The sequence below is a fragment of the Excalfactoria chinensis genome, chromosome Z (assembly GCF_039878825.1).
Source record: "Excalfactoria chinensis isolate bCotChi1 chromosome Z, bCotChi1.hap2, whole genome shotgun sequence".
Classification (NCBI taxonomy): domain Eukaryota; kingdom Metazoa; phylum Chordata; class Aves; order Galliformes; family Phasianidae; genus Excalfactoria; species Excalfactoria chinensis.
Window position 1 is genome coordinate 4,250,227 of NC_092857.1, and position 16,153 is coordinate 4,266,379.

Consider the following 16,153-nt stretch of genomic DNA (forward strand, 5'->3'; position numbering starts at 1 on the left):
GTGCTCCAGAGACCTCACCAGCTTTGTTGGCCTTCTTTGAACATGTTCCAAAGCCTCAGTGTCTTTCTTGCAGTGAGGGGTCCAAAACTGGAAACAGAACTCAATTTGCGGCCTCACCAGTGCTGAGTGCAGGGGGACAATCACCTCTCCGCTCCTGCTGGCAGCACTGTTTCTGGTGCAAAATGTATGTAAGTGTCACATGTGTGACATCCTTTCTGGTATAGTTCTGTGACAGGAGTCCAATGGATTTGCAACCTGACTTGAAGCCTGTGGGCATCACCCAGGAGTTGGGGTGAGAGGATTAGGCCGAGGAACAGGAACCTCTTTGGTCATTATTAACTCCCACATTTTTTGGTCAGGAATCTTTGTGTGTGTGTGTGTGGTTTTTTTTTTGTTTTTTTGTTTTGTTTTGTTTTGTTTTGTTTTGTTTTTTAACCCCATGTAAAGAACAGACTCGTTGTGCAGCTTGTGAAAGACTGCATTCACGCCTGCTGCTGATTGGTGGTATTCTCTACATGGAGCTGCAGTGGAAATGGACACTTCTGGTCCAATGTGTGGAACCTCCCCGCATGCTCAGATCAGCCAAGTTGTCAAGGCCTGGCTCTTGGTTGGTGAGTTGCGCCAAGGTTAGAGAGTTGGGATTTTCTGGGCTTTGAGAGACATCTTCCAGTTGCACATTGTGTTATTTCTGATGTGCTGACCTGTTGAGCTCCAGCCCCAAATGAGGATTCAAGTACTACCACAGCAGGAATGGTTTAGATTGGAATTGGAATGCAGAAGGCTGGAGCCAGGAGGAGCAGGGAATCGATCATCCTCCTGTACTCGGCACTGGTGAGTCCTCACCTTGAGTTCTGTGTTCTGTTCTGAGCCCCTCACTGAAAGAAGAACAATGAAATCCTGAGATATGTCCAGAGAAGACCATTGAAGCTGTGAGGTGTCTAGAGCACAAGTCTTATGAGGAGCTTCTTATGGAACTGGGATTATTTAGTCTGGAAGAGAGGAGGCTCAGGGAAGACCTTATCATTCTCTACAATTACCTGAAGAGAGGTTGTGTGGGGGTGGGGGTTGTCCTGTTCTTCTCCCATGTAACTAGTGACAGGAGTGGAGGGAACGGCCTCAGGTTGTATGAGGGGAGATTCAGCTTGGATGTTAAGAAAACCATCTCCAAATGGGTGCTCAGACACTGGAGGCATCTGCTGGCTGAGCGCTTTGTTGGGTGAGCATCACACTGCTGGAAAGCACGCAGCTGTTGTCTCTGCAAACAGCCACATCTGTGGGGACTGGTGGCTTTTTCATGTTACCCTTGTGTTTCAAGTCCTACATGCAGTTACTCGTGCTGTTTGAGAGCACCATCTTAGAGGCAGCCTTGATTTCTGCAGCTGCAAGCTTTGAGCCACGAGAGCTCTCCTGCTTCTCCCTGTGATGGGTGACAGAATGGAAGGCCCTGCGGAAGTCTGGGTAGGTGATATCACTTGCTGTTCCTTTCCCCACCCGTGCCAGGAGAAGCAGGGAATGGGACTGGGGGACGTCCCAGCGGTGGGATCCTGCCTCAGTAGAACTGAATGGCGGTTCCGATCCACGTATTTTAACCAGAGTGAATCTGACAGTAACGACAGAAGTGAAGGGCCTGTGGGAAAAAAACGTGTGTGCCACAATTTGTGGTGCAAGGTGTTCTCAGAACTGCTGCTTACAGTGCCCAGAAGGCCTCCTTTTTGACAGGGAGAGGATTAACTCGGTTATTTTAATGAATCTATTTCCTTTCTGTTCATCTTTCATACTCCCTCTCCAAAAACTATCTGTGGATTCTCAAGTAGTATTTCTTGCTAAAGAGAACAGGCGTGCAGACTGCGCTTTCATTTGCAGCGCTTTCATTCATCTCTGTCTGTGTTTCTTTTAGACCCTGAGATGGAGCAGAGTGGAACACAGACTTGGGTGAATCTTCAGTCAGGAGCAGTGACCCGTAATGCTCATCTTAGGTGTCTGGCTGACAAGAAGAGCAGAGAGGTAAGTGTCACAGGGTGGCGTGCCCATTTAATTTTACTTTTCATTCATGATGCATAGAGGCGTTACCCAGACAAAGTGAGCATTTGTCAGCTGGACTTTCTAGAAATGACCTAGGCAGTGAAATCGGCTTGAAGCATCCCAAAGAGCTTTGCAAAAGAATGCTGAGAGTGAATCTGGCACCCTCCTTTGGAAACCTGCGATGTCTGTCAGCACTTCAGCTGTGCCCAAACACCTCCCATTGCGCTGCCACACCAGGATAGAATTCCAACCCCACAGTGAGTTCTGGAATGTTGTGGTGCCGTGTTGGAATCTGATGTGACCACGTGGTCTTGCCTCCCCCCCTTGTGGGGGGTCATGGTGGACCAGGCTGGTGGCTGTTGGTGATGTCATAAGCGGCTGGCATGAGGGGAGGGGCGGTGCGTTCTGTGTTCCTTTGTGGGCGAGTAGGAGTTCGGAGTGGTTGGTTTTCTTGTTGTTCTTGTGCCTTTAGTGCCTTTGTTTGAGTACCATCGTGCGCAGCATCCTGTAGGTAAGCTGAGCCAGCGTGGGATGGACGGGTGGGCAGCGAGGTGTTGAGAAGTGCTGGATGTCGGAGCTCCCAGCACCGTATTGCTTACTCTTGAGCATCAGACGTAATTTTCCCCCGGTAGACATGTTCTTTAAGGTGGTGTCCGTAAAGGTGGCACCCGTCCCATGCTTCTTCCATTGTCTTCTGTGCTCAATTGTGGATGCGTCGTCATGTTGCTGGGCGGACAGGCATCCCGTAGCCTGAGACTCAGCATGTCTTGCAGCAAGTGGATGGGACGGTTGTGCTGTGTGCGTTCTGCCATGGCTGTCTTAGCCCTGCTCACTGACCTGCTCTTTCTCTCTCCTCTGCCCACCCTCCGCCCACTGCCTTGGTGCAGCTTTTGCTCTCAGAAGATCTGAGCAGAGTGACCAGGAACTGCTGCAGGTAGCCTGAGGTGATCTTGTTGCCAGGTACGTGCCATGTTTTGTCCCACCTTGTTGTTTTGCATTCTGTGGGTTTCTTCACTGCCCTCCAGCTCAGCCCTCAGAAGGGTGCTGTCTAATGCCCTGCTGTCACACTGTCAGAGCGCTCTGCGCAAATGCATCTGCTGCTCTGTGCCAGAGTCCCCATCTGCTGGCAGAGGGATAGCAACTTGGCACAACGCTGCCTAAGAGGCTGTCACGTTGGAATAGACTGAAGCAAGGGGTAGTTTCTCGAACACCTGCCTATGCCGCAGGGTATGCAAGGGTAGTTCTGAAGAAGTCTCTCCATCCTGTGCTGTGTGAATCGAGATAACAGAAGTGTGTTTCTGCTCTGTTCCAGCTTGTCACACCTGGTGTGATGGGCCTTGAGTGCAGCAAGATCAGACGTGAGCCTGAGGTGGCAGCGACGGAGGTAGAGTATGAAGCTCTGGCTTGTCTTTGTTCCCTGTGTTGAGCCAGCAGAGGGAGCTGCAGATGTAGTCTCCTGCAGGAAAGAGTGGGCCAAAGGGGGCCAGGCCGCCTGTCTGCGCCAGTGCCATTGCTGATTAGTCTGTGTAGAGGGAGATGCATTTTTGCATGGCCTGGCAATCCCGCTGCACAGCAGGAAGAGAAACGACTGTCATGAGACGTGCAGCTCCTTCTGAAGTGCTCCTGATCAGGACGGAGCGCATTTCCTGCAGCTTTCTCTGCAGATGTGCTCCTCCCCTTGAAATCCTCCTGGTTTGTCCTCAGCTCCTGACCACGGCCTGTGCTCTGTTTTGCAGGCTGATAACATGTGGAAGCCGCAGCTGGTGCGTGCGGAGTCCTCTCTCAACGTTCCAGCAATTGCGGCAGCCCATGTTATTAAGCGCTACGTCGCGCAGCGGCCGGATGAAGTCTCCCTGGAGGTAAGCAGTTCCAGGCGTTCCTTGGTGTCGTGCGCGGGAGAGTAGTCTAGGGTGTGAACGGCTCAGGAATCTTCTCAGACACCTTCAGAATGTCTGGTGAGGTGAAGCTTGGAAGGTTTGGTTCCAGCTTAGACTTGTGCTGGGTCGGGAGGAGTTGAGCCATCTCTCCAATATGGTTGGATTGGGCATTTGAACCTTGTGATCAAGCAGATCCTGCCCAGTATGGGAGCCTGGTCTCTGACAAACAGCAGACCGGGTGTGAAGTGTGCAGATGTGTTCAGAAAGCCCTGCTAACTGATGCCTGTGGTTAAACTGGAGCTCCTGCATAGGCTTTGTCATAGAGCCTGCTGCTTTTGAGAGCCGTTTCCTACTGCAAAGCTGTCTTGTGTATGTTGAGTAACTCGTCCCTCAAAGTTCAGTTTTAGAAAGGAAAATGCCTTGGGGACTGCATTGGTGCAATTGCTGTCAAGCTTTAGGCTATTCTGCAGTGCAGAAGAAGGCAGTTATTTGAGCTGTGTTTTCCTCACAGCTGTGCTGAAGCTGGGGTTGACGTTTCAATCTCTTGCAGGTGGGAGACATGGTGTGCATTATTGCTATGCCACCAAAGGAGCTGAGCCCCTGGTGGAGAGGCAAGCGTGGCTTTCAGGTAGGCACATGCTTCCAACACGAGAGCACAGCACAACTTCAGTAGAGTCAGGAATCTCAGGTTGGAGCTGCTCTGCCTGCACAGGATGGCTTCTGGATGCAAACAGTTGCCCTGTGTCGGTGTCAGAGGACCTTCCCTTTGGCTCTGGGCTCGGGCTAATGCCCAGCTGTCTTTTTGTTCTTGTTACAGGTTGGATCTTTCCCTAGTGAGTGCGTGGAACTCATTAGCGGAAAGGTTCCAGAGTCCCTCGTCAATTCATTGCCAAAGCCAGGTACACATGTTACATTTGATACTGCGGGTTAGTAAAATGAGGCCAGAGCGTGGCTTTCAGGGGTTTTGTTAATGCCCGAGTTGAGCAAGATTAGCAAGAGGACTGCATTAAGCTCCATGGAAACACGCAGAGATCTGGCCCAATCCCACTGTGTTTCTTATTGGGCTTGGGGAAGTCACAGAATCCTCCTGGAATGGCTTGGGATTGGAAGGAGCCTAAAGGATCCTCAGGGTCGCCAGCCTGTCTGTGCATTTAGCAGGAGACGAGAGCAGGCTGTCCAGGGCCCCTTCTGACCTGGCCCTGGGCACTTGCAGGGACAGGGAAAATCCGTTCCTGCATGTCCTGGTTGGGAATGTTCTTCCCATTGTTCCGTGCTCTGTCAAATGCGTTACGCTCGGGCTCGTCCAACCGATCCAAGCCTGTAATGAACTGGTTTCTCTGTTTTGTTTCGCAGTGCCGAAGAAACGGGGCAAGCTCCCACCCTTCCTTCGTTCGGTGGTGAAGGCGCGCCCCAGGAGAGCGGAGCAGCCGGAGCCGGAGAAGGAAGGGGTGTTTGGGTGTGACCTGGGGGAGCACCTTCTCCACTCTGGCCGTGATGGTAAGGAACAGCCCATTGCTGAGATCTTCCTCTGTTGGGCATCTGAAGATGCAAGGGAGATCATATCCAGCAGTTGTTTCAGCCTGAAAACGTAGGAAGGCTTCTGGCCACAGAGAGCATAGTGCATCCTTTTCCTAGCTCTTGTGGTGGTGAGACTGGATTCCTCCATTCCTGAGGGAGCTGTGATGGGACTTGCAGTGTCTGTGGCTTTGCCAGAGTTACTTTCTCCAGGCTGTTGATAGGTGGTGGCATTTCTGGAAAGCCAAGAACACATCTCTGTGCAGTTTCCTCACAGCTGTCTCTGCCAGCTTTCTCCTCTAAGGAGGAGGCAAGCGGTAGCCTGGCTGGGCTTAGTGGATGGGATGTGAGAAGAGCACGGCATGAACCAGGACTTGAGGAAGAAGCTCAGCTAACAGCTGTCTCTTGTTCTGTAGTCCCCCAGGTCCTGCAGAGCTGCTCTGAATTCATCGAGCAGCATGGCGTGGTGCGGGGGATCTACCGCCTGTCCGGCGTCACGTCCAAGATCCAGCGACTACGGTAAGAGTGCTGTGACTGACGCAACTGTCAGTAGGGGCATGTGCCATGCTGCGGGCGTTCAGAGGAAGCCCTTCCTTTTCTTGACTGTACTTGGTGTGGCTTTGGACTTGTTTTCGTCTTTCTCAAAGCCCTCTGCCCAATTCTGTGTCCTTCTCTGCAGCCATGAATTTGATTCAGAGCAGGTTCCTGAGCTCAGCGTCCGTGACATTCACAGCGTGAGCTCCGTATGCAAGATGTACTTCAGGGAGCTCCCGAACCCTCTCCTGACTGAGCAGCTGTATGACAAGTTCTCGGTAAGCACAGGGCAATGCCTTGCACTGCTTGGCCTGGATGACACAGGCTGCATGCTGCGGTGTTCCCCTGATGCCTCTTGGAAGGCATCAAGTCTGCCTCGGTGCTGAGCAGCAGCGCGCTGTCCCCACGGTTCGCAAAGCTGTGGCAGCTCTCTAGGCTGACTGGTGTCTGAATGCCTTCCTGCCTTTTTCCAGGACGCTGCTCGTGCTGCTACGGAGGAGGAGCGGTTGCTCAGGATGAAGGACGCCATCCAGCAGCTGCCCGCTCCTCACTACAGGTCAGTGCTGCGCTCGGTCTGCTGAGCTCAGCCCTGCTGCCTTTCAGAGGGTGATGATGTGATTCCAGGTGTTGCCTGACACCTGCAACATCATGCGTCTGCACGCTGAAGCGGCTGAAGGCTGCATCGGGTCAATGGACTGGGTCGGTTCCTTGGCACGGGGGCACGGTTGGTGCAGCCGATGGCTGCGACTGTGCTTTGCAGGGCTTGGTGCTGCAGTGTGGTGGCACTGGGAACGTTTTATCTACTTCCTATTCAGGGACGGTAGCAATGCCATCAACTAGCATGAAGTGAGGTTTGCTTTGTGCACTGCAGCACGGCTTGCTTTTTGGTGCTGAACATCCGCCCCTCTTGTTTTCCAGGACTCTGGAATACCTGATGAGGCATCTGGCGTCTCTTGCTGGGAGCAGCTCGGTCACCAATATGGACGCTAAGAATTTAGCAATCGTGTGGGCTCCAAACCTCTTAAGGTAAACTTCTTTTTCTGTTGAAGCACAACGCTTAGTTCTGCTCTCCAGAAAGAAAGCAGTCCTCCCTTCTTCTTCCTCTAGTGTGCTCTTCTCCTGTAAAAGCTGTCAGAAGTGGCTGGCAGCAGAGGAGGAGCCTGGACTGCTCTCCCCCAGGCCCAGGGGCCCAATTTCTAGATGGCAGTTTCTGCTCTCCTGTTGAGCTGGGACTGCTGTGTCCTTGATCATCCAGGAGAATTTTGTCAGTGGCATTGCTGCTTGCCCACTGCGGAAGTCTCCAGAGCCCAGCTGGACTGCTTTGGGCTGTAAAACTTCAGACCTGGGGAAACAGTCTTGGAGGAACGACTTGTAAAATCTGCCTTTTCTTCAGATCCCAGCAGAGCCAGTCTGCCTGCGTCAGCGGAGGAGCTGCCTGCTTAGAAGTGCAGACGCAGGCAGCAGTGGTGGAATTCCTGATCGGCAACACAGACGTCCTCTTCCACACCAAATCCACGTCAGCCGTGGGAGAGGGAGCAGGTGAGCGTCTTCCTCCGTTAGCTTGATCTTGATCCAGTCCAGGCCCTCTACAAGATCATTCAAATATGCTTTGACTCTAGATGGGACAGGAGGCTTCTGGGCTTAGATGAGAATATGGCACCCTGTTGCTGGATCCCGAGAATGTCCGAGGCCAGACTTTACATGGAGAAAACCATCCCTGCCTTTAGGATGTTTTGAGTGGGGGTGAAGCATGATTGAAGTGTGGCAGCAAAGCTTTCTGAGTTCCCAGATCCGTTTTCTAGGGCTTTTTTTTTTAATGCCTGTTTTGCTACAGTGCACAGCTCTTAATGATGACTGTGTCCTTTGCCACGAGCATACCTCTGAGCATCCAGTTACTCTGAGCTCCTCTTCTTCCAGTGGCTCGGATAAGCAAGTCTGAGAAGAATGCAGAACTGGGATGGCTGTGCTGCTGCTTTCTGATCCTCCCTCTTACCTGCGGTTTTCCCTTGCAGGGCACAGTTCTGTACCTGGGCCCGAGTCTGTGCGGGAGTCTCCTCCTGCCACAAAGCTGCTCACCCTGCAGGAGGCGCAGGCTCTGAGAAGAGGCCAGAGCAGCTCTCCTGCTGTGGCACAAAGCAGCGACATCGAAGTGGAGGAAGACCCCACAGCCGTATCAGGGAGATTCCACACAGTCCTTGATTTTCCATCTCAAAGGTAAAGAGGATTTCCCTTTCCAGCCCCTATCATCACTGGTCAGGTGGGCTTTCTTGGTTTACTTTTTGTCCATTATATCGCCAAGGATTCAACTAACACAACTCTAAGCAGAGCTGTTGGTGAGTCTTGCTGGCACTAGAAATTGAAGATGGCAGTGAGCTGAGGCCGAGGAGCTGTTAACGTAAGAGTCAGAGATGCTTTTGAGCCTCCCTTATGGCTGCACAGTTCCTCATAAAGCAGTTAACGCCTGCCAGCTCCTGTCCTGTCCGGCTGTGGAGGCTTTGCTCACATGCTCTGCATCTTGCTTGACATGGTTGAGAGGAATGTAGCCAGCAGGGCTTGAGGGCTGAGCTGTAGGAATGGAAGCGTCCTCTGCTGTTTGAAACAGAGCGCGTTTCCAAGCTGCGTTTCAGCAGAAAGCAGGCAGTGCCAGGAATGGGCAACTATTGGCAAGGGCTCGGTGCAACTCTTCCCTCACCCTGCACCACGACTGACAGCATGCTCTGTTTTCTCTCCAGACCAAGTTCTCCCAGAAAGAGGGAGGAATCACCATCTGTCAGCTGGTGTTCTTGCTTCTGCCTGCGCAGACCACCTTCTGTGGGCAAACGCCAACTTCAGCGCAGTGCAAAGGAGCCCTCACAAGCAGAACTCGTGGTCCTGGCAGGTAAGGGTGCAAATCCAGCTTTCAAAACACTGCTTGTCAGCAACGCAGTTAGAATTCATGCTTTCAGTGGGCTTGTACCTCCTTCCGGCATTCAAGCCCGTTCCTGACATCTTCAGCTGACCCCTGTTTTCCCAAAGGAGCCTCTCAAGCTGTTTGAAGCCTACTTGATAGGCAGAACCAAGCCTTTGCCTCCAGGGGCAGAGAGAGTTTGACACTAACCCCTGTGTATCCACTGCTTCCTAGGTGAATCGAGCCCTTCTGAGGCCAGAAGAGCCGGGTCAAGTGCTGGTGGCTCAGAGAGTGCTTCCATCAATGGACAGCTCATGGGAAGCCCAAGTCGCTGCACGTCCAATATAAGCCTTGAATGTGACAGCAGCGACGGAGAGAAGGAGGTGACCGTTGTTGAAGCGCTCATTTCTCCCAGCTGTCCTGAAAGGGCTTCCCCGAGCCTGACAGAAAGCACCGTCACCAGCCTGGACTGTGGCCTGGTGCCTCTGCAGTGCAGCCCAGCCCAGACACAGCCCGAATGCCCCAACAGCGACACCTCCAAGCAGGACCAAGGCAGTGTCGCTGAGGAGAAGCCGAGCCTCTTGGAGGGGGACATGGAGTCAGGCTGCAATTCAAATGAAAGCCTTCCGTGTGACAGCAGAGATGGAGAGAAGGAGGTTGTCGTGGTTCAGGCACTCATCTCTCCCTGCTCTGCTGAAGGGACTGACGTGAGCCAGCAAGAAACCACAGTCACCTGCCTGGACTGTGGCCCGGTTGAAAGCAGCTGAAACAGGAGTTAATGAAGACCCCAGCATTAGGACAATGGGGCAGAGGATAACTACACTGATATCCCACATGGTCTCTACAGTGTTGGAGGTGAAAGGGGGATATTGGCTTTCCCCTCAGAGATTTTTGAAGTATAAAGCCATTCTAGTGGAGCAAGATGATGAAGAAATAACAGTAACAAATATTGTAAATCCAGCTGAATTCTTAGTGCAATTAAAAAGAGAACCTGTGTCTCACGACTGTTTAGAGACTATGGAAGCAGTATATTCCAGTCGCAGAGACTTGAAAGAAGAACCACTGGAGGATGCGGAAGACATCTGGTACGCAGACAGGAGCAGCTTTGTTCGACATGGGAAGATAAAGATATGGACTGATTCAAAATATGCCTTTAGTGCTGTTCATGCACATGGAGCAATATGGAAAGAAAGAGGACTGTTGTCAAGCCAAGGGACAGGTCTTAAACACACTGAAGAAATAGTCAGACTCCTGGAGGCAGTCCAACAGCTGGAGAAGGTTGCTAAAATGCACTGTTGATGCCACCAAAGGGGAGACAGTGCTGAAGGAATGGGAAATGCGCTGGCTGACAGAGAAGCAAAGCGAGCGGCAGAGGGTGAGGTGGTGGAGGCTTCCTTGATTCCAGATGGTAACATGCAGGTGGATGGTGAGCCAAAGCACTCAAAAGAGTATTGGAACTTGATAAACGATTTGGAAGGGCAGGTAAAAGAGGAAGGATGGACCTTTCCACCACTAGGGAAAGTAATTATTACAGCAGCCATATGATGGGCTGTGGTGACTGAAGATAGGAAAACTCACTGGGGAGCAGAAGCATTACATAAATATCTTGTTCAACCAGTGGTCACCCGAAATTTGTATACTGCCATTAGACAAGTGACCCAGCAAGGTGAAGTTTGTTTACCAAATAATCCTAACACAGGCCACAAAGTTCAGTTAGGGCAAATAGGGAGATAAATTATCCAGGACAAGAATGGCAGGTAGATTTCTCAGAGCTCCCAAGAAAAGGGGGGTACAGATACATGTTAGTTTTAACAGATGCCTTTTCAGGATGGCCTGAGGCATACCCGTGCTGGACTAACCAGGGCAGGGAAGAAACAAAAGTTTTGTGACAGGAAATAATTCCAAGGTTCTGGGTGCCAGGAACAATCTCTTCAGATTGAGGCCCCCATTTTATTGCTAAAGTGGTTCAACAAATCAGTACTTTATTGGGAATCAACTGGCAGTTGCATACAACTTACAGGCCACAGTCAGGTGGCCAGGTGGAAAAGAGGAACCATTTATCTAAGCTGCAAATACTAAAAGTTGGCCAAGAGGCTGGGATTCCATGGTTGCAAGCACTGCCTCTGGCACTTGTGAGAATTCAAAGTAAACCCCAACCAAGGAAGGATGAAGCCCATATGAAATTCTCTATGGGTAACCTGTGCGGTGCCTTTGTACTGCAGCCCAGCCCAAAGACAGCCCGAGTGCCCCGACAGCGGCACCTCCAAGCAGGACCAAGGCAGTGTCACTGAGGAGAAGCCGAGCCTCTTGGAGGGGGACTTGGAGTCAGGCCTCCAGTCCCAGAGACCAGGCAGCAACACGAGCTCTGAGCCACTCTCTCCTCAACAACAGAGGATGAATCCTATCTTTCCCCGGACCTCTCCCATCCTCCTTTCTCTGGCTGAATAAAGGCACTCTGGTGCTCAGACAACACCTTGACTGTGTTCCGAGTCTTCATTCACATTGACCGGGATGAATGCAAGAAACAGCAAGGCAGCTCAGCTTGCATCAGCGAGAGCTCTGTTACCGTTTTGTAGGGGAGCAAATAGTCTCTAGCATCCTGGATGCTGCTCATGAAAACCCCAAGCTTCCTGTCTGTGGCTTTGTGATGCTTTTCAGGGCCCCTGATGCTCTTCGCTGCCTTGGCTGCTCCCTAACACCTCTGTCCTCCTGCCGTGTCCATTCCCAGCTCCCACCTACAAGCTGGCCCTGCAGATTGTCTCCAGCCCTGCCATCATCACGCTGCTGCAGGAGGAGCTCACCCTGACCAACATCAGGCAGTACTGCCTGCCTCTCTCACTCTCTAGACCAAGTGTAACTACGCTGTCGTGGAGACAAATGCTTTCTGTCACATCCTCCATCCCCAAAGCCATTTACCGGTAGGCGGCTCTTGCAGAAGAAGAATCAAGCAGCAGAACCTTTTGCTCAGCTACAGCACACAAATGCTACAAAAGCAGAAACAACCCTCAAGCTCTGGGTCTGCGGGTCTGCACAGGCATGCATGAACTGTGTTTGATGGTACCCCCATCCTTGATTTCCTTCCCTGCTCCTTGTCTGATGGCACTGCTGAGCCAGGAACAAGCTGCCCAGCGTGGCAGAGCGTGGTGCAGAGCTGTGCTGGGACCTCTGCTGCAGCTTGGCGTGCAACCTCATCCACTTCTCTGACAGACCTGCTGATCCCACGTGTGCCATCGGGATGCTCTGGCACGGGATGTGCCTCCAACCCAAAGCTCCTTCCCACCTCCCAAGGAGAAGCAAAGCAACCCAACCATTGCCAACAAACCTGCCCAGGAGTCAGCAGGGAATGCAAACAGCTTCTGGCTGCTCCCTTGCACTCCCGTCCTAAGTAAGAGAGCCCACAAGGACTGGCTGGAAAATCAGTGCATGACACACGTGAGTGTGCACAGGATGGCTGAAAGCAGTGGAGTTCCATGAGTTGTGTGTTTGTGTGTGTGTGTGGATTTGTGCACGGATGGTGTTGCACACATTTGTGTTCATGAGCGTCCAAAGCAGTGGGGTTGCTCAGGTGTGTGTAGGTCAGTGGGTATGTGTGCAAGGATGAGCATGCACATACATGTGCGTGCACAGGGGTGTGCAGAGTGTTGGAGTTGCACAAGGACATTGTGGTACCGGTGTGTGCGTGCACTTTGGGAGTGAAAGGAAGGGGTTACACATGTGTCTGTGTGTGTGCACACAGGGCTGCACTAGGGGATGTGGACGCGTGAGTGTGTGTGAGCACACGGACAGTGCATGGACGCAGTGGCAAAAATGTGTGCTTGCACAGGGGTGTGCTGAGGAGTTGGGTTGCACACAGGTGCACACAAAGGGATGTTTTCTGGCAGTTGTTGGCACATACGCGTTCCCAGGGATGGTTTGCACACGTCTGTGAATGCAAATGAGGACACACGATGCGGCGCGTGCACGTGGGTGTTCAAAAAGGGGCAGAGTGGCGCACGTGTGTGCGTGTGCATGTGGATTGGAGGAAGGCTGGGGTGCAGGTTGACCTCTGCTGTGGTGAGTGGGGGCTCACGGTGTTGCTCAGTGGTAGATTTGTTCACGTTGAGTGCTCTCAGGAAACTCGCTCAACACTGAAGGCCTTGCAGAAGTCTGGCTGAGTGATGTCAGTTGCTTTTCCTTTCCCCACTGATGCTGTCACTCCACTGTAGAAGGCCACCAAAGTGAGCAGGCTGCATGTCTCCGTTTCTGCTGTTTCTCCATTTCCTTCTTGTTGCTCCCTGTAAGCAGCAGGTTCAGCCATGCTGCTTTCCTGCCTTCTCTGCTGGATTTCATGTGGTCGGGATGAAGCTCAGAGCTCCATCTCTGAGAAAGTTTTTCTGAGCAAGTGACCATCTCTTTTCCATTCCTTTGCCCCTCACAACAGTTTTCCAGTGGCTCTTGTCCAGTAATTCTTTGAACAGCCTGCAGCTGACTCTGCTGAAGCTCAGGGTCCCGACTTTGCTTTTTGCCAGGCCCGCATTCCTTGAGATGAGGAACTCTAGGAGGGCATGGTCACTACAGCCCTGACCACCTCCAGTCTTAGCCCTTGGCGTGCACCATGTCCAGTAATGCTTCCCCTCTGCTTGATGTGCTCAATGCTTGGGCCACAAAGTTCTTCTCAGTGCACTCCAGCAGTCTCTCAGATAGCTGGCAGCCAGCCATGCTGATTTCCCAGCCTGACTGGAATCCCCCATCAAGTTGAAAATCAGTGAGCACGGTGCTTCTAAGAGCTGCAGTAAGCAGGGCCCGTCAACAGGCTCCCTGGGCCAGGTGGCCTGGTGCAGACCCTCAGATGCAGAAGCCCATGATTGGTTTAGTCCCTAATTTTACCCACAAGTTCTCAATGTGATCATGGCTGTTCTTAGTCTTCTGCAGTCAGCTTCTTCATCTAGAGGGCAAATCCCTTGCCCTGCAGAATTCCATAGTAACAAGCACGTCTGCTTTGTGTCAGGCTTTTGCTTTATTTATTTATTTATTTATTTATTTTTCTTTTCCCATTTTCTACGTAGGAAAATTAATTTCTGAGCCAGGAGAAGAAGAAGCGCAACATGCAGCAATCTTCCTTACACTGCGCAGTTTGCATGAGTAGCCAAGTGCTCCTCAGGTCATGTGTGCTGCAGAGCTGACCTTGGTGGCAGGGGCTGTGTCTTCATTTTCTACCTGTCCCGTGGGAGCATAAGAAGACTATTGAGAGCAGGAGCTGCACAGCAAGATGAACAGCATGAGAAGGTAAGGCTGAGAACCAAGGACACAGCTTTTGTGTCACTGACCCACCTGTGGCAGAGGTCAGGATTTCTGCAGTTATGGGAGATCACCCCATCACTTAGTGCCTTACAGGGAGCTGAGAAGCTTTTCTTGCTCAAGTCCTGCTTCCCAGCTTAACCACCTCCAGGGAAGTAGATGTCACTTTTCTGGTGTCCTTCAATTCCGCGTCCACATTTTCCCAAAAGCAAAAGAATTTGGAGGTAACCACCTGCAGTGAAGTGAGCGATTTCCGTGCCTATTTCTGATGGTGGCAATGACTTTGGAGGTCACACTTAATAGACGGTGCCTGTTTCCATTCTGACAAAGGCTGTTGTTGCAGCTGACTTCCCGAGGCTGCCATACGTGGTGGTGATGCAGCCTTGGGCTTCTGAGTTTGCATGAATCCCACCTTTCCTTTTTCTCTCTTGCAGGTCAGCTGGTGCTGGAAGCGGACGGTATCTCAGTAGGAATGAAGGTGAGTGCAGGAGCAGCTGCTGAGGGGAGGAAGGAAATCCCTGCTAATGATCTCTGAAGCATCTATGGGTACGGTACCGAAGGAGGCAGCAGTGATGCTGGAGGGCACGTGGTGAGTGCGTGGACAGGGTGGCACAAGTGCGTGCGTGTGCTGAGGAGTTGGGTTGCACACGGGTGCACACAAAGGGATGTTTGTGGTAGGTGTAGGCACGTAGGTGCTCCCAGGGAAGGTTTGCACACATCTGTGAATGCAAAGGGGGGCACAAGATGCAGTGCGTACATGGGCGTGTGCAAAGCAGGCAGGGTGGTGCACGGGTGTGAGTGTGCACATGGATAGGGGAAGGCTGGGGTTACAGGTTGACCTGTGCTGAGGTGAGTGGGGGCTCACGGTGTTGCTCAGTGGTAGATTTGTTCACACTGAGTGCTAACAGGAAACTCACAAACCCTTTTTGTTTCGGCTGTGTTAGTGCTGTGATCCCTTGCTGCTGGGATGGGGTGTTGGAAGGATGGTGTGCGTGCCGAGCTCCCATCTCTCTTGCAGGAATCAAGTGTAGAGCAAAAGGGATGTTTGGATCAGGTGATTGCAAGAAGGCTGGCTGTTTGGGATGGTGGCAGCTGATGGAAACAGGTATTCCGTTCAGCTTTTAACAGAAGTCAGGGGTCTTGGAGGAAGAACGACTAGGTTCTTAGATGGCTTCAAATGTGCACACCGAGTACGTCTGTCCTGTGCCGTGCCATCTCTGCTTCTTTTTGATGAAAGCATTTTTACGACCATGTGTTGGGCCTGTTTGCTTGTGGAAGGAGGAATGTTAGGCGCAGTTCTCACCGTGAACTTCTGCTAGGATTTCTGTGTAATTTGAATCATGAGTGTTAGCACAGTGAGGTGAAGGAGGGCCCCAGAAACAAGTTTGGTGCTGTTGAAACACTGTGTGATGAGAAGGTGGGAGGTAACACGTGCTGGCAGATGTGGAAACCACTTTGGGATTGAGGTGAGAAGGAAAGGAAAGGCGATGACGGAGCTGACGGCAAAGAGTTTCCTGGGGAGGCTAGGTGCTTGCTTGGGACTGGATCCGATCAACTTCTTGTTTGCTGGTGTCCATCTGGGATTTGTGGAGCCATTTTCATCCCAGGGTCTGTCTGGTAGGACTGGGGCCTGGTCCAGGCTAGGGCAAATCCTGCGCTTTGCTCTCATTCTTAGTGCTTGTTTTTGCTCAGGAGGGCAGGTGGCAATCCTCATGGACCAAGGCCTGCCGGTGGGGTTTGTGGAGAAAGAGGTCCTGAGGGCCTGGTGTGACACCCATGGAGCTGTAGCGAGGCTGCATCGGTGTAAAACGCAAGAAATCCACAGAGATCTGCAGGTGGGTTGTGGGCTCGAGTTATGCCAGAGGCGATGTGCGTGCTCCTTTACGTGTGCGTTGTCCGCCTGCTGTATGGCGGGTGGGCTTGGAAAGCTGGTACCGTGTTTCTGTTGTCGGGAGAAGCAGGTATAAACTCTTCTCTCTATTGAAAGATTTAACAAAAGAGCCTCTACTTGCTTCTTAGCATATGAATCATAGAAGCATAG

General features: G+C 51.9%; 1 protein-coding gene across 1 annotated transcript; it reads left to right on the forward strand.

Moving 5' to 3' along the window:
• Positions 1-4,476: 4,476 nt before the first annotated feature.
• Positions 4,477-9,038, forward strand: LOC140263880 (rho GTPase-activating protein 32-like). Its single transcript, XM_072359193.1, has 10 exons — positions 4,477-4,527; positions 4,717-4,798; positions 5,253-5,396; positions 5,831-5,933; positions 6,094-6,226; positions 6,422-6,504; positions 6,867-6,974; positions 7,342-7,487; positions 8,681-8,826; positions 8,964-9,038. Exons 1-10 carry the CDS (start codon positions 4,477-4,479, stop codon positions 9,036-9,038), a joined length of 1,071 nt encoding a protein of 356 aa, XP_072215294.1.
• Positions 9,039-16,153: the final 7,115 nt, after the last annotated feature.

Bases quoted from the DNA above. Each gene is read 5' to 3' on its own strand.
- LOC140263880 (XM_072359193.1), top strand. From the start codon at position 4,477: ATGCCACCAAAGGAGCTGAGCCCCTGGTGGAGAGGCAAGCGTGGCTTT. The intron at 6,227-6,421 runs GTAAGCACAGGG...GCCTTTTTCCAG, and splicing joins AGCTGTATGACAAGTTCTCG to GACGCTGCTCGTGCTGCTAC. The intron at 7,488-8,680 runs GTGAGCGTCTTC...TTTTCTCTCCAG, and splicing joins AGCCGTGGGAGAGGGAGCAG to ACCAAGTTCTCCCAGAAAGA.